Source organism: Cucurbitaria berberidis (genome assembly GCF_010015615.1).
Source record: "Cucurbitaria berberidis CBS 394.84 unplaced genomic scaffold K460scaffold_3, whole genome shotgun sequence".
Taxonomy (NCBI): domain Eukaryota; kingdom Fungi; phylum Ascomycota; class Dothideomycetes; order Pleosporales; family Cucurbitariaceae; genus Cucurbitaria; species Cucurbitaria berberidis.
This window is the reverse complement of record NW_024468937.1, coordinates 4,383,836-4,406,150: the sequence shown is the minus strand read 5'-3', so window position 1 is coordinate 4,406,150 and position 22,315 is coordinate 4,383,836. Positions and strand designations below refer to the sequence as shown.

The 22,315-nt window shown below is 51.1% G+C and overlaps 10 protein-coding genes across 10 annotated transcripts; 3 read left to right on the top strand and 7 right to left on the bottom strand.

Moving 5' to 3' along the window:
- Positions 1 to 127: 127 nt before the first annotated feature.
- Positions 128 to 952, bottom strand: K460DRAFT_406355 (uncharacterized protein; the record flags this gene model as incomplete). The annotated part of the gene is made up of 1 exon (XM_040936946.1): positions 128 to 952. One exon carries the CDS (start codon positions 950 to 952, stop codon positions 128 to 130), a length of 825 nt encoding a protein of 274 aa, XP_040788696.1.
- A 1,093-nt stretch (positions 953 to 2,045) lies between these two features.
- Positions 2,046 to 4,479, bottom strand: K460DRAFT_417274 (MFS peptide transporter-like protein Ptr2). Its single transcript, XM_040937865.1, has 5 exons — positions 4,103 to 4,479; positions 3,970 to 4,044; positions 3,447 to 3,915; positions 2,977 to 3,282; positions 2,046 to 2,919 (listed from the first exon to the last, which is right to left on the bottom strand). Exons 1-5 carry the CDS (start codon positions 4,353 to 4,355, stop codon positions 2,175 to 2,177), a joined length of 1,848 nt encoding a protein of 615 aa, XP_040788695.1. The 5' UTR covers positions 4,356 to 4,479; the 3' UTR covers positions 2,046 to 2,174.
- Positions 4,480 to 5,457: 978 nt separating this feature from the next.
- K460DRAFT_406353 (uncharacterized protein) lies at positions 5,458 to 6,680 on the bottom strand (the record flags this gene model as incomplete). Its single annotated transcript, XM_040936945.1, has 3 exons — positions 5,458 to 6,142; positions 6,195 to 6,484; positions 6,549 to 6,680. The coding sequence occupies 3 exons, from the start codon at positions 6,678 to 6,680 to the stop codon at positions 5,458 to 5,460; spliced, it is 1,107 nt and encodes a 368-aa protein (XP_040788694.1).
- A 1,007-nt stretch (positions 6,681 to 7,687) lies between these two features.
- K460DRAFT_377418 (uncharacterized protein) lies at positions 7,688 to 8,896 on the top strand (the record flags this gene model as incomplete). Its single annotated transcript, XM_040934969.1, has 3 exons — positions 7,688 to 7,744; positions 7,816 to 7,900; positions 7,956 to 8,896. The coding sequence occupies 3 exons, from the start codon at positions 7,688 to 7,690 to the stop codon at positions 8,894 to 8,896; spliced, it is 1,083 nt and encodes a 360-aa protein (XP_040788693.1).
- A 1,257-nt stretch (positions 8,897 to 10,153) lies between these two features.
- Positions 10,154 to 11,311, top strand: K460DRAFT_284693 (uncharacterized protein; the record flags this gene model as incomplete). Its single annotated transcript, XM_040928761.1, has 2 exons — positions 10,154 to 10,329; positions 10,387 to 11,311. The coding sequence occupies 2 exons, from the start codon at positions 10,154 to 10,156 to the stop codon at positions 11,309 to 11,311; spliced, it is 1,101 nt and encodes a 366-aa protein (XP_040788692.1).
- Positions 11,312 to 11,604: 293 nt separating this feature from the next.
- K460DRAFT_355846 (ribosomal protein L14b/L23e) lies at positions 11,605 to 12,229 on the bottom strand (the record flags this gene model as incomplete). The annotated part of the gene is made up of 4 exons (XM_040931908.1): positions 11,605 to 11,637; positions 11,684 to 12,008; positions 12,110 to 12,157; positions 12,213 to 12,229. The coding sequence occupies 4 exons, from the start codon at positions 12,227 to 12,229 to the stop codon at positions 11,605 to 11,607; spliced, it is 423 nt and encodes a 140-aa protein (XP_040788691.1).
- Positions 12,230 to 13,832: 1,603 nt separating this feature from the next.
- On the top strand, positions 13,833 to 14,463 carry K460DRAFT_339070 (uncharacterized protein; the record flags this gene model as incomplete). The annotated part of the gene is made up of 2 exons (XM_040931070.1): positions 13,833 to 14,087; positions 14,164 to 14,463. The coding sequence occupies exons 1-2, from the start codon at positions 13,866 to 13,868 to the stop codon at positions 14,461 to 14,463; spliced, it is 522 nt and encodes a 173-aa protein (XP_040788690.1). The 5' UTR covers positions 13,833 to 13,865.
- Positions 14,464 to 14,741: 278 nt separating this feature from the next.
- K460DRAFT_386462 (GMC oxidoreductase) lies at positions 14,742 to 17,205 on the bottom strand. Its single transcript, XM_040935597.1, has 5 exons — positions 16,972 to 17,205; positions 16,540 to 16,876; positions 15,942 to 16,478; positions 15,282 to 15,885; positions 14,742 to 15,188 (listed from the first exon to the last, which is right to left on the bottom strand). Exons 1-5 carry the CDS (start codon positions 17,031 to 17,033, stop codon positions 14,938 to 14,940), a joined length of 1,791 nt encoding a protein of 596 aa, XP_040788689.1. The 5' UTR covers positions 17,034 to 17,205; the 3' UTR covers positions 14,742 to 14,937.
- A 402-nt stretch (positions 17,206 to 17,607) lies between these two features.
- On the bottom strand, positions 17,608 to 20,081 carry K460DRAFT_366952 (uncharacterized protein). The gene has a single exon (XM_040933481.1). It carries the CDS (start codon positions 19,985 to 19,987, stop codon positions 17,972 to 17,974), a length of 2,016 nt encoding a protein of 671 aa, XP_040788688.1. The 5' UTR covers positions 19,988 to 20,081; the 3' UTR covers positions 17,608 to 17,971.
- On the bottom strand, positions 20,006 to 22,283 carry K460DRAFT_366950 (ENTH-domain-containing protein). The gene is made up of 5 exons (XM_040933480.1): positions 21,982 to 22,283; positions 21,867 to 21,929; positions 21,770 to 21,818; positions 21,638 to 21,719; positions 20,006 to 21,593 (listed from the first exon to the last, which is right to left on the bottom strand). The coding sequence occupies exons 1-5, from the start codon at positions 22,061 to 22,063 to the stop codon at positions 20,310 to 20,312; spliced, it is 1,560 nt and encodes a 519-aa protein (XP_040788687.1). The 5' UTR covers positions 22,064 to 22,283; the 3' UTR covers positions 20,006 to 20,309.
- Positions 22,284 to 22,315: the final 32 nt, after the last annotated feature.

Genomic DNA, 22,315 nt, shown 5'->3' with positions numbered 1-22,315 from the left:
ATAGTGTCACACCTTTTAAGAACAAATATTCAATGCTCTATAACCAATTTATCGAGCGCGAGCTCTCTAAGAAACTATATGCTACCAATAGAGAGCTCGCAGCAGACTTACCCCTAGTCTAACAAGCTTAGCCGATCGTTGAACCCAACTCAATTTGAGGAAGATACTTGCCGGGGGCTGTTGACTTGAGCGCATCCGATGCAGCCACTAGCACAATCGGGAGATCGTCTTGTTTGAGGTAGTTTGGGAAGACAGTGGTTAAACAAACGTTACCGGCGTGATGAACGTAATAGTTGTCGTTTGACTTATGCAGAGGGAAGACTGCATCGATCGATAGGCTCATGTGATTCGGCGTCAGTGCTTCTGGGCGGACACCCTTGTAAGCATCTTTGAAGTTGGTGCCTTGTAGCCAGTCGTTGGTAAGGAAGGCATCCCTCATCGCAAGCAGGAACTCTAAAGGAAGCTGCGGCTCGAGGTTATATGCTTTCTTGGTGACTCGATAATGGACGATCATATCGTGTGGTGGCACACCGTCCACGAAATGCGATGGGTACATTAAGCGCTCGTCTCCGCTCCAGACCATACTCGAGCAAATCTTGAACTTGCAGCAAAACATGCAGTCATGAGCTTCGGTGTCCCTGTCATGCTCGTCTGAACAAATGCAATGATTCTGCCTGTTGAGAATCGAGACGCCGAGAGTGAGCTCTTCTAGCGATACAAAAAGCTCATCAACCATCCTAAGAGTGCTCTTCTCACGACGGAAGGTTTCGAATGTGCTCTGCATGGCCATAGCTATTGAAGCCTTCGGAAGCTTAGTGCGGACCAACGGTATAGTGCCGTTGACTGTTCGAGCCACGTTGGCAGAGAATTCCACGGTTTGTTGGAAGGTTGCTCTGAATTTGAAGATGTTTTTACCACCGAAAGGTCCTTCGTGAAAGTGGAAGGGAGCCATCTAACCGGCGCTTTGAAGATCCTCTTACCGCGACGCAAAAACAGAACCATAGAACTGAGTCCAGCCACGTAGCAGCGATGCTGCTGCCTACAGCAGCACAATAAGAAGCCAGCAATCCTTTCGCGCGGACCATTCAGTGCTTGCTATAAAGAGTTGATACTGTACTATGGAGCCTACATCACATTTTAGATACAGCATTGCGTTATAGTATAACTACCTCCAGTGTCATTCAGAGTGTTTGCTATAAAGAGTTAAAATTGTACTATGGAGCCTACATCACAGTTTAGATACAGCATTGCGTTATCATATACCTGCCTCTAGGGTCATTCAGAGTGTTTGCTATAAGGAGTTAAAACTATGCTATGGAGCCTACATCACATTTTAGATACGGTATTGCATTATGATACACCTGCCTCCAGAGTCATTCAAAGTATTTGATACAAAGAACTGATACTGTGCTATGGAGCCTACATCACATTTTAGATACGGCATTGCGTTATCATATACCTACCTTTAGGGTTATTCAGAGTATTGATACAATGAATTGATACTATGCTATGGAGCCTACATCACATTTCAAATACAGCATTGCGTCACAAGATACGATAACGAAAGCAGCAGCTTGCGCATTCAGTCGAAGAATGTCATCATTTTCAGACCATGTATATCCACACAAATCATTCGTTATGATACACTGTGTTCAGACATAGGCGAAGCTTGGGCTTCGTGCAGGACCTTGATGTGAGGATGTGCGGCAAGCCACTCGATGAGGATCGGCGTGTCAGTCGAAGGTTGTAGTCGCAGGTAGCCTGTATCGCTGTTCTCTGGCTGGATTGGTAGGCCAGAAGAGCCCGTCAGAAGCTTTGAAACCTGAGCTAAGTTCGCCTTTGGTCGTCGAACTTCCTTTGCAACCCCTGGCGGCGGTACTTGCGGTGGCTTTCGCGCGGACCATTCAAAGTGTTTGCTATAAAGCGTTGATGATGTGCTATTGAGGCTACATCACAGCGCTGAACCTAGCAGTGGTTGGCGATAACACTTTGAGGGTGTCAAAATGCGGCATTGCGTCACAGGATACGACAACGAAAGCAGCAGTCTGCTCATTCAGTCGAAAATATCATCATTTTCAGATCGTGTATACAGTAGACGAGTATTACTCATATTGCCATGATTTTTCCTGACTCTCGGCATCCATCGTAAAGCATAGGGGTATCACCAGTGTCGTCTAATTCAAAGCACCCTTCTCGTTCTTCTCATCCCTAACGTTGTGAGCCTCCTTCACACTCTCAGCATCACCGATCTCACGACCACCCACGTATTGACTCTCCTTGAGATTGTTGAGTGCGTCCTCTTCGGCGTCAGCCTTGCGGAAGGTAAGGTAGAAGCCGATACCACCAAACATGGCGATGACAGCAACAGATCCATAGTTCCACACAAGAAGCGGATCCTCCGACAAGCTAACAAACGCCTGGCCAAGAGCAGCGGAGACGGCAGATGTGGAGAGCGCAATAGCCTGGATAGTAGACTTCATATTCTGTGGCGCTTTTGTGTATGCGTACTCTAACTTCGTGATAGAGGCCATAATCTCGGACATACCAATGAGACCGTAGGGCACGGCTTGCACCCAGACAGAAATGTCGGCGTGGCAGTCCTTGCGGGTCTTGCTCAGCTTGTTGATATGGCTACCACAAGCGGACATTTTGTAGATGTAGTACTGGATGACACAGGCGGAGACCATGGCGAAGGAGCTGAGCGCGAAACCAGCGGTGATTTTTTTGATGGGAGATAGTCTCACGCCTGCCTTCCGGAGTGCTGGATATATGCCGAAGTCCATGATGGGGATGAGGATGACGATGAAGATTGGGTTCAGTTTCGCGACGATGTCGTTAGGAGTCTTCCCCAGGTTCATTGTGTTTGCTTGCGACACAAGGTTGTTAGTCATTTGGTTGTATGCTAGCCAATATAGCGGGCTTTGAGGTCTGAAGTCAGCATATATTTCACGTAATGGGCACACCGATGCTACTTACTACCAGAGGAAAACCTTGCAGGCGAGGACACCACGTTTAACCTCGTCCACCCAAGCATCGTCGAACGTCATCCAAGTGGGAACGACCTCACCACGCGCACGAATCTCGCTAGGCTTGATTCTAGCCCAGAAACCGTCGTCCTTGAAAGTATTTTTCTTTGGAGACTTCTTGATGCCGAGGCCAATGAGCTTGAAGGCCTTGCCCATGACGGATCCAGTAGGAGGAGAAAGGCGGTAGTGCTTCTTCATTGTGACGAGAATCATCGGGCAGAGAAGATAGCAGATAGTCGGTAGAGTGTAAGAGAGCCTGATCGAAGAGTTAGTTCGGACATTGATCTTGATCGTGCGCTGGGGCTTTTTCTTAAAAAAAAAAGCAAAAAAGATGAAAAAGGCAAAAAAAAAAGAAAACCCAAAATTTCGAACTCATCAAAACATAACAGACAGGTACAAGGAAAGGCAGGGATTCATTACCAAAAGCCCACATAGTGTTCAGACCAGACCATAGCGATAGAACCACAGATAGAGCCACAGTTGATGAGAAAATAGAAGTATATGTAGATACGCGCGGTGGTGGTGGCGGGATCAACGATTTCTTTGCTGCCATTCTTCTTGACACGGACATAGGCCTTCTGATCTTTGTATTGTTCGGCAATGAGCGGAGAAATGTTTGATTTGAATCCGCCTGTCCCAAGACCCATAACTACGATACCGACGGAGAAGATGGCGATGGCGACGTTAGGCTTGACGATGACGGCTGGAATTGCAGACATGATGAGAATGATGTGACCGATAACAGCGAGGACGTTAGAGTACTGGATGGTGGCATAGCGACCCCAGTATTCGTCAGCCAGCCAGGCACCACCAAGCGGCGTGATGTACGACCAGAACTGGTTGAACATGGTCAACCCTGTTGAAGCGCGCTGTCCCATGTCCAAGGCTCCTTTGAGATTGGTTAGTTGTTTAATCTAGTTCGATGTCTCTGTTGAGAACATACCCGAGCCAGGTTTCTTGAGGAAACCAGCACCAGTCTTGGAACCTGGAGGAAGAGGCTTCTGGATGAAATTGACGACTGGGATTATGGTTAATCTTCATGTTCCACACAGCAAGATGACATATAGGTGGCTTACAGACAGCGCTCGTGCCGTAATAGGAGAAGCGCTCAACGAACTCGACGACGGCAACAGTCCAAGCCTGCCACGGGATAGAACCAGCGACTCGAGGGAGAGTGGCCCATTCCTCCTCGGTAGGAAACGGTCCTAGAAGACTGGTGCCCTCATTATCGAATGAGTCGGAAGTGGTGTCGAGAGGGATAGGGTCGAGTGCAGTGGCGCCTTTGGTGATCTCAAGGCTAGCCTTGACATTGGTAGTAGTAGCAGCCATTTCGATCGCAAGATGAACTGGCGTTCAACTGTCGAGGCAAGCAAGTTAATGATGGGGGAATGATCGCGAGGGACACTCAAGCGATCACAGACTGGCCGTTTTCACAGGGAAATCAGCTGGCGAGTGAACGAGCACCTGAGGTTCTATCGGTGTACCATACCCCTCTTCATATAGGCATGATACCAGGGTCTAGATTATCACATTGGACACGAGTTGCACAGGGGTGGGGCACTCTGCGCGGGCCATCGACTTGTCCTACCCTCGAGGGTTCAGGGCGTTTGCTATTTTGGCCTCTTATCGTCGCCATTCTCATCCTAAAGGGCTACCAAGACCATGGGATCACGCCTGGTTCGGTCGGGAGATTGCTGTTACGAACGCTTACATCTTTACCGCTGGTAAGCGCGTTACTAGAGGCGTCCAAGCCCGTGGTACCAAGCCCAGGCCCCCCGGGGTTAGAATCGAATAGGAATGCGTGAGGCATGAATCCTTGCGATCAGCCATGCACCACGTTGCCACTTCACGTCGGCAGGCCATTCAGAAAGAATTGCCAAGGCGTGCGAGGAAGCAAAAGATAACAGTTTGTCGAAGCTTCCACGCAGGTCTCATGTGCCAAGATGTGTTCTATTTCTTGTGCTCTCACCTGCCCGTTCAAGCCTACACTAGCCCTATTCTAGCGTCTTATAAGTTGGTGAGGATGGTAGCCAAGGGCTTGGAAGATCCAAAACCCAGGATAACAACGTTACGATGTGTCCACCTCCTTCTACAATCGTGTTGACGCGGTAAGATAGCGTACGGCGCAGTACGAAGGCGTTCGGAGAGGACGTTGTGCTGAAACCTTGGAATGGCGTTTTCTTAATTGGACGTCAAGTCGAGGCTAGTCTGTCTCGTTTAGCGGAGAAATGTGGAGAGCGGAGTAACACGACACCCATGACCTCCACACACCCACACTGTCATATACGTTTGTTGATGAAATGCGTTGGGATTAAAAAACTGCTATCAAGAAAGAAGTCACACTTCGATATACAGGACTATTGTGTTCGCCGTCACCTACCATCGACAATACCTTCTCAATAGAGTCATTTCCAACAGTAAAATCAACCGCTCATGACGCGAAACCAACGGGACTCCGGACGTTTATCCCCTCGCCACTCTCTAGGCCATGAGGGGCAGCACCTGGGTTGAAATCCTTCGCCTCGGCGCGAAGACGGTGAGAGCCAGTGCCAGATTCAGACGCCAGTGCGTCGCCGCCCTGGAGAGGCGCGACTGAATGCTGAAAATTATCCCGAGAAATAGCTGGCTGTGAGGACCCATATTGATAGGAAGGGTCGTAGTAGGCTCCAGAAAGATCTGAGCCCGCCTGCAGCGAAGTGTACGAGAGCGCACTGCATAACCCGGTCATCGGATCGACGTCCCCGTGGCGGTACGCCTGCTGCATGGCAGACGTACCGAACTCTTGGCCCGGAAAGAAGGTCTGGTCGTGCCTTGAGACTCCCATCCACTGTGGTGCCATTGGCGATGGTGTACCATGGAAATTGGATGTCGGACCATATCTAGCGTCATAGCTTGATGGCATCCCATAGGCATGGTCGACACGAGTCGCGTGGCCTTGCCATGTCTCGTATGCTAACCTTGATGTAACAGGGTTGGGACGTCGACCCAAGCTAAGCTCGCCCAGACCACCTGAGCGGTGTCCGCGAGGCTTGCTCTCGCCATTATCTTTAACCTGTTGCTTCGGAGCACTAGAGCCTTTTTTCCAAGCCTTGACCTCTTGAACGGGTGACTGGCGCCTTTCCAACACTATTAGCATATCGCAGAACCCCTCATGTCATCAAGACTTACTGTATGACATTGCTAACCTGCAACAGTCCGTCTGAGTTGCCCTGCTTTGCATTCCCCACTGGCTTTGAACTTCCCAGTGGGCGCGGAAAATCGCGGCTTGGAGCAAGCCCCATAGAGAACAACGGCCACGTCTCATGGCGGATCGCATGACGAACAAAGATACTAACACATAGCTGAACCATATTCTTCACGGGATCGAACTTCGTGGTTTCGGCAGCCGTGAGGACGGCCGGGTTAATGAGCGCTAGGCGAAGACAATCCATAGTCGATGGGAAGTCCTCGTAGAAAGGCTAGTCCATCGAAATTAGTACAGTGGATAGACAGGTAATACGCGTTTCGATTGGGGATACGTACGATATTATCAATGTTCATCTCTGCGACGCGAATTGCTTCCTGCCAAGCGGAATGCGACTGCTCGTAGAAGACAGTGTTGAGGAAGGGGATGAGCTCAGACTGTGCCCACTTTTGATCAACCCGCTCAATCATGTCTACTGATCTCGAAGGGATGAGGGGGAGGTGTTCATAAAGTCAAGTTAGCAAGGTGGGTGAGCGAAGGTCAGTAACCAAGTAGTAACAGATGCGAGGTTTAATTGACGTGTTTAAGAGCAGGTCGGGTACGCAATGACGATTCACAGACCCTCGTGACTCTTTATATTGTTGGCAAAGTCTTGTTTCACCTTGGGCACCCGTCGGGCAAACGTGCTTATCCGCGATAAGACCAAACTCTCATGCAATTCGCCGACTAGAGTCCTTTCACAGCTATATCATGGCTCCATACTTGCCGCCTGGTTAAGAAAAAATTGTGCGATGCCGAGCGCCATCGCGGTGAAACCATGGGCATCGATGCAGTGGAAATTGAACGCCGATATCTCCATAATAAAGACCTAGGTATGAAGCCATTAAGACGGACGCCCCTGTATCAACGTGTAGGGTCTGCTACCTCCTGAATCCTCCAAGCACTTGTCAACTTAGCTGCGCTTCGCGAACGACTGAGTTCCCGTGGGACATCAACACACAGACGGTGAACTGGCAGACTATTCAATATCACGCTACGAGGTCACACGCACCAACACGCGAAGCACTCGAATCTAGCATACACAGAAAGAGTTACATGATCACAAGAAAACAGGTGTAGCTCGTCCTGGGGTACTCCTCAGCTCAGCATGGACCTACTCATCGGTTCCTTCAGGCTGTAGAGATGCTTTGAGCGGATTTGATCGATGTGCACAATACATTTCGCACTTGAAGGGCAATGCACTGAATGTCTCCCGGCTCTATAATTGTGGTTGTGGGAAAGTCTTTCCCTGGTGGCCCGCGCGTTTGCTCCTGCGACTTTACCATGGGAAAGTGCGTCACGTCCGTGCCCTTTGCTTGTACGTCGCACCTTGGCCCATAAATAAAGGACCACGCTCCAGTTTCGATTTCCGGTTGTCGACCTTTCCAACTAATACAACTCTGACCACCTCCCCGCGCAACTCAAGCGATCGGTGACCATGGCTCCTCAAACGTACGATCCGCACACTCGACCTCATATTCTTACTAACATTCTTGTAGGCGTGCATCGGCCAAGGGCCATGTGTTCCAAACCAAGAGTGTCAAGAAAGGCGGCCGCGGGAAGAAGTCTGAGAACAACAAGAAAGCGGACCTTGACCAGAAGAAGCCCACCGGGGGAGCCGCGCGTTGCTGTTTCCTCGAGCTACCTCCTGGTAGGTACTCTCCAATATAGATTTACATAGCAGACATGCTGACAGAGCTCGCTAGAGCTTCGCAACCGCATCTATCACTTTGCTCAAGAGATTCACTTTCACCCACATGGCGAGGTACCCCCGCTTCTCGTCAAGACCACCAAAGCAACAGTTCTGCAACAACCCTACAGCGCACGCAAGTTCTTTGCCCTTACACAGGCTTGCAAGCAAATACGTTCAGAGTTTCGTCCCTTGTGGCTACGCAAATCCGCACTCCGTATCGAGATGAAGAACGTCCGCCCCTTCATCACGACATACTATCCGAAGACCGAAGAGTACAAGAACGCTCCCAGTCTTCTAATGGTTTCATGGGATCATGGAGATGGCGAAGACGACGACGTTCTGTCTGATGTCACACTTTTGTGCCACTTACGTGCGCACTCCCCAACCTTCACCGCCGAGTTTGTATCGCGTAGACTGGTGGATTTTGACCTACCAAACGTTGATTGTTGGGACTGTGGACACAGCATTCATTGTGACTGTGGCATCGATTGCGAACACGAGGATGCTCGCGACGAGGCCATATGCGATTTGATAGGCGATCACTTCTACCTCAGAATAGTGAACAAAGTTCTCGCTAACAGTAGCGAGGCATGGCTGAAAGGCGTTCGTGAAGATACTCAGAAGGATATGAAAGTCGAGTTTACCTTCGATACAGTCGATCAACGTGCTACTATCTACATCCGTTTCCTTAAGGGTGGTGCTCCAGCGCTCTTCGACAAGAAAGACATGTACAACACAGCCATTCGCTATCTTGAACAGATGGGCATGTTGGATCTGGAACACCGCCAGGATCTCGACTTCGTCGTTGGAGAAGCAACTGACAAGTACACGCGCCATTTTTATGGCTGCCATTACGCGACTCCGACTTACAGCCAGATCCACATCTCCGGTCGCGATCTCCAGTCCCCTGACAGCACGACAGCCATGGGTTCTCAAGCTGTCTCTACAACTTGAGTTCTTCTCCAGCTTGAGTATAATGTGGTCGGCATAGACGCACCAGAGCTTAGATGATAGTTCAATGAGAGGCTTGAAAAGCTTCCGAGTGCCTGATAAGATGTGGTATCGGTCTTTTTGGCGTCTGCACGGTAGAATGGGGCTTTTTTCTTTCTCTTTACTCAGTCACGAAACACACATTTAATCCACTCTCTCAAGGTTACACGCCCAGCATGTCTCTTGCGCCACCTTTCGGAGCTAGTCGATCCCAGCGATCTTCGCATATAATGAATGTGCACGCATCTACCCACCTTTGACAATCTATAGAAAGTACGCCTAACTCTTGAGGTGAAGATTCTCTATGTAAAGCACTTTGTAATCTGGTCAGCTGCATCCAACAATTTCCTCTGCTCCAAATTAGTCATGCTCGGTGTGACCGACTTCAGGCCTTTTCAACTTGGCATTTACCATATAGTATATCGTTTCTGACCTTGTTGTCACCGTTATGGCGGTCGTTGTTTCCACATATGCTCTGCCCACGAAGAGCACTGCGACGCTTACAGCGGTAAATACGTGGTTGGAGGGTGCCTCTCGTGAGGCGTGTATCTTAGATCAAGATTCATTACCCCGCCTTGGTGCCGACCATAGTAGAAGTTGAAGGATGATGACTGCGATGAAGACGCCAGGAGTGGACTGGTGAGGTTGATGCAAGCTGACTGACAGGGATGTAACCAAGAGAACGCACGGGCCTTGCTTCTACGGTACCTATCGTGCCCTCTCCCACTTCCCGGCTCACAATGAAAAAGCTACAATCCATGTCTGCCTAGGTTTTGTTATTATGTACCTCCTAATACAATCTAGGCCCCATGGAGCTCTTGAGGCACGTCGCAGCAAGCTAACGCCAAGCAAGCCTCCGAAACACTCCCCCAAACCACTCGCGCTGCATCAGCCGCACATCAAACGTGAACAACCAACAGCAGCAAAGAGATGGGAAAAGTCAAGCTCAGAACAGTAAGGCGAAGCTCAGATGATCTCCTGGGTTCGACTTGGCTACTTGACGATGTTTGGAGTGCTCCCTAAGCTGCTCAAAACTCAAGAGGACCACATTTATCATCGACTTCTCCACACAGCTCGATCTTCTTTCTTCCTCTACCGTTCGCTGTCTCCATTTCTTCTTATTCTTCTTCTGGCAGGCCCACCGTTAATTCCCCCCCTTATTCTCTTCATCTTCCGTGCTGCGCACTATCTCATTCATCACTAAACCTCTAATACAAGAAAATGCAGAAGTTTCTTACCTTTTCCGCCCTCCTAGTGCTCACAGCAGCCCTCCCGCAGCGTAACCGCGGCGGCGGCCGAACACAACAAACCGCCCAACAAAAAGCTGCTCAGGTCCCACAAGGTATCTCTCAGGCCCAAGATGGCTCCATGATCCTCGATGACACGGTTACGGTGAAGTAAGTCTCTTCAATCTCTCCCCTTCCATTACAAGAGTAATACTAACACTCAAAAAGTGGTCTACCGCTCCGTTTCAAGATATCTGCACCAGCAGCACAGTTCTTGCCGGCCTCTGGAGTACCCGGGGCTGCAGCGACATCGTCTGACGGAACGTTGGGAGTGAATGTCCTACTCCACGGCGACGGGGGCCAATCCTTCTTCGACATGCCGAATCAGAACGTTCAGGCGAATACGATGGGCGTAGCATTGCTCGCTCCGAACGCGAAACTGTTCTGGGGAGGGGGTCAGGGTCTCCAACGGACGGACGGCGTTGCGCACTCCCAAGCAGTCAACGACTTCATTCAGAACGAGCTGCCACAGCGCGTCGCGATGAATAAGAGTAACGTTGTATTCACGGGTGTTAGTGGGGGGAGTTTGATGTTGAGCGGCTTTTTCATTCCGGCACAGATGCAGAACTACCCTAACAGTGCCGTCGAGTTGAACTGTGGTGGTATGCCGCCACAGGTCGATTTCCAGAACGCTGCAACCGTTCTGCCACAAACGCGCATCCATTATCAGTCGACCCAATCCGAACTCGAATCCCTCCAGGGTAGCATACCACAGGCGGTGGCAGCGTACGAACAGCTCGCTGCAGATGCGGGGTTGAACACGGCTCAAATCAGCCAGCTGCAAACAGTAGACAATACGCCTGAGGGAGGACACTGCGCGTTCGATGGACAGGGTTTCGTGTCTGGAGTACAAACTATGCTGACGAGTTATTCGAACGTTATGCAGGGTGGAAACGGCGTGGTGCAGGGTTTGGGGGCGCCGAGTACTGGGACGGTTACGAAGGGTGTTGTTGGGAACGAGAATCTGCAGTTCGTTGCCGCTAGGAAGAGGGAGGTAGAGAGGGATGCTATGATACAGATGAGGTGGGCGCAGGATGTTGTCGAGGAGCCGGATTTCGATGTGCTAATCTGCGATCGAGCTTCGTGTGAGTAAACTGCGACAGGGACCAAATCTGTGGATTTCAGCATGTAAATGGGTGCTTCTCAATACTTGAAGTTATTCAAAATGCTCCCGCGTTGTTCCATAATTCTCATAATGGCTTGGTCAATCACATCAGCAGGAGTGCGAACTGGTGTTGATCGTCGTAATGTTCATTTGACTGGTATTGTGAAGATCATCCCATTGCTAGCTGTGCAATGTCTACTTCCAATTCCTTCACCCCGTAAATGCATTTTCGCCGTGCCCGTGGACCCATGAATGTTGGAGAAAGCTGGAAAAGAGACACCTTACATAACGACACCGGAGTTGGAGGCGATACGCTGGATCTTGTTAGCGCAGTCCTTCGCATGCTGCAATTATACGTACCGGCCACAGCTCAGCAGCCTCCTTTGCGACGGGTCCGGTAATGGCGGAGCCCTTCATTTCACCCTTGGGGTTGACAATGACACCAGCGTTGTCCTCGAAGTACAGGAAGACACCGTCTGCTCGCCTCCACGGCTTGCTCTGTCGGACGATGACGGCGGGCATGACCTTCTTCCTCAGCTCAGGCTTTCCCTTCTTGACGGTCGCCATGACCATGTCGCCAGCGCCACCAGCAGGCAGACGGTTCAGGCGCGCACCAATACCCTTGACGGAGATGATGTACAGGTTACGGGCGCCGGAGTTGTCGCAGCAGTTCATGACGGCTCCGCTGTGCTTCCATTAGCCTCAGTTCTCATCGTGTATGTATTGAGCGACCTCGCAAACGGGAGTAGGTTTTGGGCGGAGCGATCGCATCGGATTTGAACGTACACAGGCAGACCGAGGGTCATCTTGAGCTTGTTTCCAGAGGAACCGCGACTGCAGCCAGTTAGCCATGTCCAATTTCCTCCCATTCAAAGCCGTCGCAACATACCCGCGCTTGGATGCCATTTCGAATGATTAGTTGGGGACGAGTTTCGTTGGGCGGTGTCGGGTGCGTCGTCGCTGGTGTGAATCGAAAAACGGGAAGTTGCAACTGCACAATTGTCTGTGGGCGGAGGTCGCTTCAAGATATCTCCGCCGGCGCTAACCTGGGACAGACTAGCGTCAATAATGTCTTGGCGGAGCTGAGGCGTGGCGTGAACACGATACCTAGGTAAACTCTTAACACTAACACACTTTACACCAACATGCTTCCAACAAAGATGTCTTGTTCGTGATTTCGAGCTAGTACTAATTATGAGATCTCTCTGGTCCATCCTTTTCGCACTTTCTGCTTGACGTCATCGCAGTGAGGGCTCGAGCTTGGTGGGGGCAGCTCGATCGCGAACACGCCGAGACACATCAGAAGAACCATCTTCAGTCTCAGCAGATTGTCTGCTCTCAATGCTCTGCCATATCATTCAATCCTCATCGTTTACTCACATTGTTGACATGTAGTGCCTACTTTTCCACGGGCCTCGAAGTCTCATATACCGAATTGCTATTATGACGTCCCGCAGTCTAATGACACAGCAATCCATTAATGAGCTTGACAGACTTTTTAGCTCTTCGGCTCAGCTGCCTCGATCCGTGTAGCTTGAGGCAGGTGCGATAAGTGCCAAGGTATTTTCGTCAGAATTGCATACTAGCAATATGTGTCGCCTCCACGTCGATGAATTCCAATTCTTCATTTGACTGTTCAACATCAGCACCCGAGACATCCATTTTTCCTAGCGGGAATCGCAGTGCAACGGCTAGCGCCACCAAGTGTGAAACGGATGACCTGCTCCCAGTAAGGATGCAGTCTTTTTGGGCTTTGAGAAGGGGTGAATGCCGATACAAGGAGATGCAAATTTGCTGTGACGCTATCATAGCTATCATGGCCATCACGGACGGACTCTTTACAACTGGATCTTCAAGTTCCGACTTGAGACTGCGTTTCTAAAGCGCCGAACTGTATAGCTATGGCCTTCTTGTACGTTCCAAGTATATACTGAACCATCTTTCGTCTTGCGTCAACACTGAGATGGGTAATATCGAGGCGCCACTTGAAAGATACGGTCTGGATGGCATTCGCAAGTAGGGAGCGCTTAACATTGTCAAACCGAAAACATTCGCAAATGTGGTCTTGTTGAACGGGGCTCATGATGCCCGCAATTGTTGTCTTCGGTCACTCTACGCTCCTTCAAACAATTCTCCGTGTGACTGAACATCCACTCCTAGCGTCACATGGCTTGGAAACTGAAGGTGAGCAGCAAACTCACCTGGATTTGCTGCCCTTCGGTAGTTGTCTATAACCTTCCACTCTTGCCTCTCCGTGAAGGAGGATTGTGGTAGGAATCCGACTTCACAATCACATGGATCCAAACTCCTGGTACTTATAAACCCCTTCTACCGCCCGTATAGTCTTTTTTGCCCCTCTACTACCAGCAACGATCACCAGGTATTTCATTTATTAACCAGGCTTTCCTCTTGAGGCTTAAATCGACAGTCATCTCTCGACACACAATTGGTAAGTCCGGCCCAGGAATCTTGAGTTCATTGTTCTTGACTTACATGGTCTTCCACTAGCCTAGCCAGTGCATATACCCGATACATCATCACTATGTCGAATTCGCAAAACCTATCCACCCCTAATCATGCATGGAACCCCGACATGACCTACCGCCAGGACAGAGATCGAGCTCTTGGTCCCACAACCAACCTACTAGAGGATTATGCAGACGCTAGCATCGTGACCTGCTGGCGCACGTATAAGAAACATAAACAACCCAATCAGAGGTGGGGCCAGGAAGTCGATGTTGCTGTCAAGACCAGCAACACTATTGTAAGTAACCCTGCTTCCATTGAACACAGATCCGTGCTCCCTACAAGAAGTCGATACGCAGCTAACAACTACTCAGGATCTCATCGATAGTAACGAGCGCGCCCTTGACCAAGTCATCTGGGGTATTACACACCCCAGCGACTGCCATCCAGGCGTTAAGTCCATCGTAGAAAACCCTGCACTGGTTGACCTACTCTTGATTCGCCATTTCAAGGCTCATGGTGGTCTGGTGCTTCCTCCACTGCAAGCCGCACGTGAACTACAGGAAGCTCACGAGATTGTAGCTAAGGAAGAGATGGCTTCTGGTAAGACTTGGTGTACAGGTCGTACCATGATGCACTATCCCAACTGGTATGTTCATTGCTTCGAAGTGTAGACAGGGGTGAATGTTGACTATGCTAGGCGCGATACTCGCAAGACGACGCCTCCTCCTGGCTTCACCTCTACAGCTACAAGAGGTGGTAGTGCACCATCTACGCGCGGCGGTCTGATGGGTTTAAATCATGGCGGACGCGGCGGTGGCTTCTGCGGTCGTGGTCCTGGACGTGGTGGACACGGCGGTGCCTCCTAAGTGTTAACCCCTTTACGGCTTTCTTGAGACGAGCATGGGGCCGGTGTCAGGGACGGGAGCGAGAAGTTTTGTTCAGGGATGATAACGCCGTTACTGATCTGAGATGGAAGATCCAGCATGAACATAGTATGTACCTACAGGTCATCGAAGGCCTCCACAGTTACACATAGCATTATAAATACTTCCCAAGATTACACATGTATTCATCAACACCCCTATCAAGACTCAGCCTATCAGTGCGCAATATAACGAAAGCCTCCAAAGAAGACTTTGCTTCGATCAGATTGCTATACCCTCTAGCTTAGGCGTCAACTTCGAGACTGAGTTCAGCGCATCCTCCTTGATCAGCTCTGCGGCGCCTTCGCCGATACCATATGCAACCATTTGCGTGTGTCCATTGTTCACTATCGGCACGGAAGACACGTCTGCAACACGTAAATTACGTACACCTCGGACTCTCAGTCGCGAGTCAAGAACGGCATTCTTGTCATCTGGCGGACCCATCTTGCACGTGCCGGAGGCGTGGTAACCTAGAGTATCAATCGAGTTAGCAAAATGGCAGGACGGTAGGGCGAAGGAGCGCCATAACAGCAAGAGTGGATAGGAGACGTAAGTGTTCTTACAAGTGGTTGCATGCTTTCTAACATACGGTTCCCAATCTCCTTGCTTCGTAAAAGTGTGGTGCGTTAGGTTCGCCGGCCAACTCCCCTTGATCACATCCTTGGTGCCCTTCCCGTTCATAACAATCTCATTCGCAAAACGACATGCTTCGGTGAGGACTAGCATGTCCAGCGGATGATCCAGGTAGTTGTGATCGACAATGGGATTCTCTAGCGGATCCGTGGATTTGAGTACGACACTGCCCCTGCTATGCTGATTGAAAAGAAGCGTGCAGAATGCAAATGTGTGTTTGTGATCAACCGGGAAATCGTTGTATTGCGCTGGTCCGCCGTATAGCTCAGTGTTCCAGAACTCAATATTCGGTTGATCTTTCGTCAAGCCCATAGGGTCACGGCCTGGTTCCCTCTTTGCGTTTTGCCAGAGCTCCGAGTCTTTGAGGCGCTCATCGAGTCGTGTGAAGCCAAAGATGCCAAAGGGGAAGGTGGAGAGCATACCCGTTTTTTTCTCCTTGTACAATTGATACGTCGAGGCAATGGCGTTGTCGTGGTAGGCGAGATAGTCATTTGTTAGGGCGGGCTGGGAAACTTCATAGAAGATGAAACATAGCTGTTGGTGTTCGTCAGTGACTGGCACGAGAGTGCAATATAAGATGATAAACGTACCACGTGGTCCATCAAATTCTGCCCAACTCCAGGAAGATCCACCAGACACTCGATGCCGTGCTTCTCCAGCTGCTCCCGCGGGCCAAGACCTGACCGCATCAAGATCGGAGGACTGCAATATGCACCCGCAGAGACAATAACTTCTTTCCTAGCCTGATACTCGACCTTCTTCCCAGATTTCGAAATCGTAGCAACGCCCCTCGCGGTGAGTTCACCTGCATCTCGCGATAGGAGAAGTTTATCAACAGTCACCTCGGTTTTGATGGTGATGTTATTCCGCTTAGATCCCTTGGTGATGAAGTCCGCAGCCGTTGATCGGATACCTTGATGCACTGTTCGAAGTGCGTCGCCACATCCAGTGGAGATCTTGCCCGTGGTGAACATATCTGGGTGGTAAGGGAGTCCTTGTTCAATCATGCTTTCCTTGACTCGTTCTGAGATGGGCGCGAGATCGTGTGGTTCTGTATGTAGGGGGCCGTTGGTGCCGTGGGCTGATTTGTCTGCCTTGTGCCAATCTTTCTCGTGAAATGTCTCTGCCTTTGTCACGGTTAACTCCGTCAAGCATAACAGTTGGAAGTTTAGGAGGAATGGCTCGTACCTTCTTCATGTACTCGAACATCTTGTCCCCAGTCCACTCATCCAACCCCCAATCATCGTAGTCTTGCTTTGTCCCACGAATGCATAATGTGCCGTTCACGCCACTCGATCCTCCGAGAAACCGTCCCCGACTAGCTTTCACCTGCCTATTGTCGAGTTGCTCTATGGGTTCGGTGATAATGTTCCAGTCTGTTTCACCCTCGAGGTTTTTGTTCCACCCTCCCACCATATGCACATTTTCGAGATCCTTGTTATCCGGTCCAGCTTCCAACACAAGGACTTTGACATTAGGGTCCTCAGCAAGTCGTCCTGCTACCACGCAGCCGGATGTCCCTCCACTAGCTGGGTGTCAGTCAGACCTCAATGTTCGGGAACGTGAAATGTTTTCTGCGTCTTCGAAGACTGGTTTCGGTGGGAGATGCGAATGTCTTACCCGCAAATGATGTAGTCGTAAACCTCGGCCGGGTCAATAGAATCTACGCGCTCGAGAGACATGGTTGCTATAGTGTTTGTTGATATCCTGGATTCTATGCACTGGAGCACGAGAGACGATGATATCCACTTCGCGGCATGTTCGAATAAGCCCTTTATGTACCGAGTAGCTCAGCTGCGTGATGAACGGAAAGTATCCGCGCTTATTCTTATTATCCGACCGCCTGGTTTGCCGGCTCGATCCTCCGTCGTATAGGAAAGCATGCCTGATTTCAGGCCACTAGCACGAATAATGTGTGCTCAGATGAGGAATATACCCCATTCGGATGGAAGACTCATGTGTACATCCTCCTTAACACGCTGACAGGACGGAATGAATCCGAGTTTATCTGAAATCCACATATCGTCCCTGATCCGCTTAGCATGCATGTCTCATGGAGCGAAAACAAAAGCATCCGACCAGGTTGGGGCGCAACGAATTAAATCGCCTGAATTAGATGTACTAGGCGCCAATGATGCGTTCGTTCCGCACCGGCGAGTCGACTAGCCGCGACCCCGCATAGTGAATTGCGGGGTTGGAATGTGATGTAGATCTCGGGTCTTCCGCATCTGTTTGTATGTCCCGAGGTACTGCTTTGCCATGTATCTTCTCTTTCGTGTCACTTTATGTCGTCCTTGAAATGTATCGAATTAAGAGGCATTAGAGACTCTGTTTTTTTGTTGTGTTTTGACGTCTTGGAGGCTTGGACGGAAGTCGAGACTAGGGAGAGTTGGTGATTAGTAAAGTGTAGATTGTGGTGTCTTGCACTGCGGTAGTTCCTCCCCACATGCGATTAAGTTGGTCCCTTTCGCATAGCGATGTGTACATGTGAACAAGGTAACGATGCCACTGAGGTACAATGGTACTTGTATATAATCGCGCGTCTATTCATCCAACACATGCCGTGAACGCCGCGCTCGTATGCTTATGCAAAACTTACAAACAATCATCTCTGTCTTGTCTACTGATCGGCCGTAGTCTTCGTCTTGCGTATTACTCCCACCTTCTCCTTCTCGCGAATTTCTTTTTCTTTTCTCAGCTGACCCTCCTGTAGGAAGCTCTCAACAATCCTCAGCACACCCGCGATTACGAATAACACGAGCAAAACCAGATCTAGAATGTGGATGCCCCACCACCAATGCTGCACGCCTACTCCACAGCTTGCAAATCCAAACACCCACTCGCCTTTATCGCCCATTGAGGGGTCAAACCATGCAGAGAGGAAGCCGGCATAGCCGGAAAATTCGCCCATCATGCTACGAAGCGTGATTTCGCGGATGTGCGGTGCGTCGTTGATTGTCGTACACTCGTTCTTCTCGTTGATATCGTAACGAAGCGGCGGGAAGCGGCGAGCCTTCCATTTGGGTGATGCGTCTGGTTCTGGTGATTCTGCTGTAGGCTCTGTACTCGGTTCGGAGGATGCGGTCTCGCTGGCTTCGTCGCTGCTCGTGGTTGCAGGTTCGGTCTCGTTGAGTGACACTGCATCGACATCGATATCGTCTACATCGGCAGAGGGAATGGGCATACTGTCGTTCAGCGTAACGGCAACCGCAGGCCAGTATGCTTCCTCCCTCTTGATGCTATCTGCCTGGCATCCACCCTCCACCCCAGTCTGCCTAATCCAATGCAAAACATCACATCCCTCATGGTCATGACCATTGACCACAATCCCCGTCCTACCAAGCCCCCCGCCTGCCGCATATCTATTCTCACTCATCCCGAAGATGCCCTCCAAAATAATCTTACCCGCATGATCGCTCAACATGTTCTGCTCCTTGACACCTTGGCCGTCTTCGAAGAAGTCGAAGAACGGGCTGTCGACACAAATGCCAGATTCTTTCTCGAATGGGATGTGAGTGAGCAGGATGGTGGCATGTGTTTTGTCGGTTATAGAGCGTGAATTCGCAATAATGTGATTCATGAAAGAGTACGTCTCGGTTTGGAGTTCCTCTGACCAAGCAGGGGTGTCGAGGTTCATGGAGTTGAGAATTACGAGGCGGAGGGCAGGTGGCGGGTCGGTCGTGGTCGAATCTTCTGTGGCTGTAGCGGATGCATAGCCATCTGGAAGAGTAAACCATATGTCCCAGTTGACGCTCCCAAAAGCCTTTTCAAATCGCTCAATGCGTGACTCGTCTATGTCTCCAGCATATCCGACATCGTGGTTTCCGGCGATGTTGATGATGCGCTTCTCCCAGCTCTTGTCTGCACCCAGGACTTCTGTTGTGCCTCCCCACGCCGGCTTCCTTTCTGGCTTGCTCTGTTCTCCTTCCTCTGCCGTGCGGTGTTCTTCTCCGTCTGATTTGCTTTGTTCTCCTTCCTCTGCCTTCCTCTGGTCTTCCACCTCCACCTCATCTTCTGTACTCGCATCATCACGCACCGTCTCATCCCGTGCACCTCCCCGCCTATCAATCTCTTCAACACCAAAGATATAATCCGGCACCTTCTCCAACCCCCTCATAACAACATTCCAATACCGTCCAGCTCTCTTCTCAAACTCCCCATCAGTAACCCACTGGCTGCCCAGCAAGTCCCCCAGCACACTAACATGCGTCGGCTCCGTCCACCACCTCAGTGTCCTCACAATATGAGCAAGATACCAATCATTGCCCCACAGATCAACCGCCTTTCTCTTGCCCTCTAGCCATCTCATAGCATCTTTTCCTACCCCATTTACTGCTTCCGTCACGATACTTCTCGTTTCGTCCAGGGTCGTCGCATTGCGAAGATGGGGCACGAGATCCTCGACAGAGGGGAAGATGCGCGCATGGGGATCAGGTAGTGACGAGTCGCCTTCGAGTTGCGGGTCACCGAGAGCGAGGAGCCTGAACGGTGCAGTGGCGTGAGCGTGGGTAGCGGGAGGCGAGGGAAAGGCGCAACGGTGGTCGAAGCTGGGATAGAAGTAGAGCCATGTTGTGCTGAGAAGGGCTAGCGGCGCAAAGAGCAGGGCAATGCGAAAGAAAAGGCGCGAGAGCTGCATTGAAGCATTCTCAAATGGGTGTTAAACAGGCAAAGCGAGGGAAAATGAGAATATTCACATGTTGAGCGCGTCGAGAGGACATGCAAGCGTGGAGGGCGGCACAGGACGCGGAGATTAGGGGCATGACAGGGATCAGTTGCAACCAATCGCACGGCAAGGAGGTGCTCGACGGCTCACGAATGTGTTCAGAATTTGGAGCTGTCAAGCTGTCATTTACTCTCCCACTCCCCCAGCCTTCAGCTGTAGCCTTGTAATACGCCATATTTTGTTGCTCAACTCCAGACCTACAAAGACACTAAGGGACGCACTGTGTCGCCACCATCTAACCGAGCAAATCGCCCAGAGCACCACCAGGCTTGGACCCTGACTGTGGTGTTTGAGCTGCAGGTGTGCTAGAGCTCGATGTGGGAGCGCCCCAGAGACCTTGACTAGTCTTCTGCTTCGCCAAGTCGCCCATGGTAACCTTCTGCGTCGGCGTCGATGTCTTCCTAGGCGCTGAACCGAGCAAAGACGCAAAGGCATCACCACCCGCCTTCTTGGGTGCCGCGCCGCCAATCTTAGCACCTGGAGACATGACTGAGGGCGTAGAGGCAGCAGACTTGGGTGCGCCTTGGCTGACAGACGTGAAGTAATTTGGCCCCGAAGCTTGGTATCCACTTGGCTTGGGTGCTTGCGTAAAGCTCGAAGTCGCTGCTGGAGTAGAAAGGGAAGGCGGAGCGAAGCGATCTGAGGCGGGCGCCGGCGAGACCGTAGCAAACAAGTCCTTGAGGTTGTTGTTTTGCGCGGCAGATTGTGCCTGTGGTGCGGCGAATTGCGTCGAAGAAGTGATGGTAGACGTGGACGCTGGTGGCGCAATGTTGAACGCTGCACCGGTTGGTTTCGCTGCGGGGGGTGCCGGGGCTGCAGACTGGAAGTCGTCAAAGTCATCGTCGTCGTCCCCAAAGTTGTTTCCTGCTGCGGCCGCGGGTTGCTTGCCGGCAGAGGTGAAAGCTGGTGCAGGCTCGTCATCCCACGCAAGCAGATCGGCCACAGGCTCAGGTGCCTTTGCCTTGGGCTCCTCCTTCTTCGCCTCTCTCCTGGGGTGGCCCGTTGTGTTCTCTTTCCGCCGTGGTGGTGCACTGCTTGAAACTGCGCCCTCGTCGTACTCGTCGTATTCGTCAAAGCGATCGCGTCGCTGTTGTGTGTCTGCAAACCCGGCTTCTTGGCCCCCAAAGCCGCCTCCATCGCCATATACACCTCCGCTGTAGCCACCAAAGTCTGTTGACTCGCTACCAAAGCCGCCGTATCTACTGCCGCTGCCGCCCCCGCTACCCCCTGAGAAGCCTCCACTGCCAGAGAAGCCGCCCATGCCCGCTCCACCCTCGACCCCGCCAAACTTGTTGCGGTTCGCTCGTGCCTTTTTGCGCTCGGTTCGAATGCGATCGACGTCAGCAAGAAGTTCGGCGAGTTCCTTGGCCCTGTTGCGCACATTGATACCCTGATCCTTGCCGTTCTGGTCGATGAAGTGGAATTGCCTGAGCATCTTGAGCAGTGAGACGTGGGAGCGCGCATCGTCGATGACTCGCTCTGAGCCATTCTTGATGAGAAACTCGAGGAGTTGGAGGGCCTAGCTTGTAAGTAGGCGCAGAGAAGGGGGAGCAGTTGCTGTACCTTGTAGATCTGCCTCCATTCTTCCGACGACTTCTCTGTGAAGCGCTTGTAAATCATGGGCATGATCTCGTTCAGCAATTGACTACGGTGGTCAGCGGCAATATTGTCGAGGTATAGGAGAGGCGTGCGTACTAATTGAAGGTGGCATTGGCGATCTCCTGCAGCGAACTCGAGGATGCACCTTGGGTGTGTCACTAGGTGTATATACCACTCGGAAGGTCTGGCTTACCCCATGGCTCATTGTTGGTTGCCTCGCGCACCTTGGCCTCCATCTCGGTGTAGTTCATGACGGCTGCCGCGCATTAGCATTGGCCAGCTGGCGCTCTCCTTGGGCGGATGCGTACCATTCTGAGCTTTGCGGAACCCCGCCTTGAGGTCGTAGAGCGTCAGATTGCTCACTTGGTCCTTCAAGTTGTTGAGATCCATCGTGGTCGGGTAGGGTGCGTTGCTTGGTTACAACGGCGAGGCGGGTGTTGTGTATTGATGTGGCAGCTTTATTGAATTCGGGCTCGGCAACGAATCGTCCGGGAGTGCCTCGTTGGTCTCTAAAAGTCGACGTGAAAGGCTACTGGCTATCTTACAGACTCGGAGAGTAGCAGCACGGCCTCTTGCGATGAGTGAGAAGAATGCACACGTTTGTTGCCCGGACAGGAGGCGTGTTCAAACGGGGTCGCGAAC

Coding starts and splice junctions, on each gene's coding strand:
- K460DRAFT_417274 (XM_040937865.1), bottom strand. CDS start 4,355: ATGGCTGCTACTACTACCAATGTCAAGGCTAGCCTTGAGATCACCAAA. Junction 3,916..3,969: donor CCTCAAGAAACCTGGCTCGG/GTATGTTCTCAA, acceptor CCAATCTCAAAG/GAGCCTTGGACATGGGACAG. Junction 3,283..3,446: donor GAACACTATGTGGGCTTTTG/GTAATGAATCCC, acceptor CTCTTCGATCAG/GCTCTCTTACACTCTACCGA.
- K460DRAFT_386462 (XM_040935597.1), bottom strand. CDS start 17,033: ATGTCTCTCGAGCGCGTAGATTCTATTGACCCGGCCGAGGTTTACGAC. Junction 16,877..16,971: donor TACGACTACATCATTTGCGG/GTAAGACATTCG, acceptor ACACCCAGCTAG/TGGAGGGACATCCGGCTGCG. Junction 15,886..15,941: donor AGAATTTGATGGACCACGTG/GTACGTTTATCA, acceptor GAACACCAACAG/CTATGTTTCATCTTCTATGA.
- K460DRAFT_366952 (XM_040933481.1), bottom strand. CDS start 19,987: ATGCAGCTCTCGCGCCTTTTCTTTCGCATTGCCCTGCTCTTTGCGCCG.
- K460DRAFT_366950 (XM_040933480.1), bottom strand. CDS start 22,063: ATGGATCTCAACAACTTGAAGGACCAAGTGAGCAATCTGACGCTCTAC. Junction 21,819..21,866: donor AACCAACAATGAGCCATGGG/GTAAGCCAGACC, acceptor GACACACCCAAG/GTGCATCCTCGAGTTCGCTG. Junction 21,594..21,637: donor AATGGAGGCAGATCTACAAG/GTACAGCAACTG, acceptor CTTACAAGCTAG/GCCCTCCAACTCCTCGAGTT.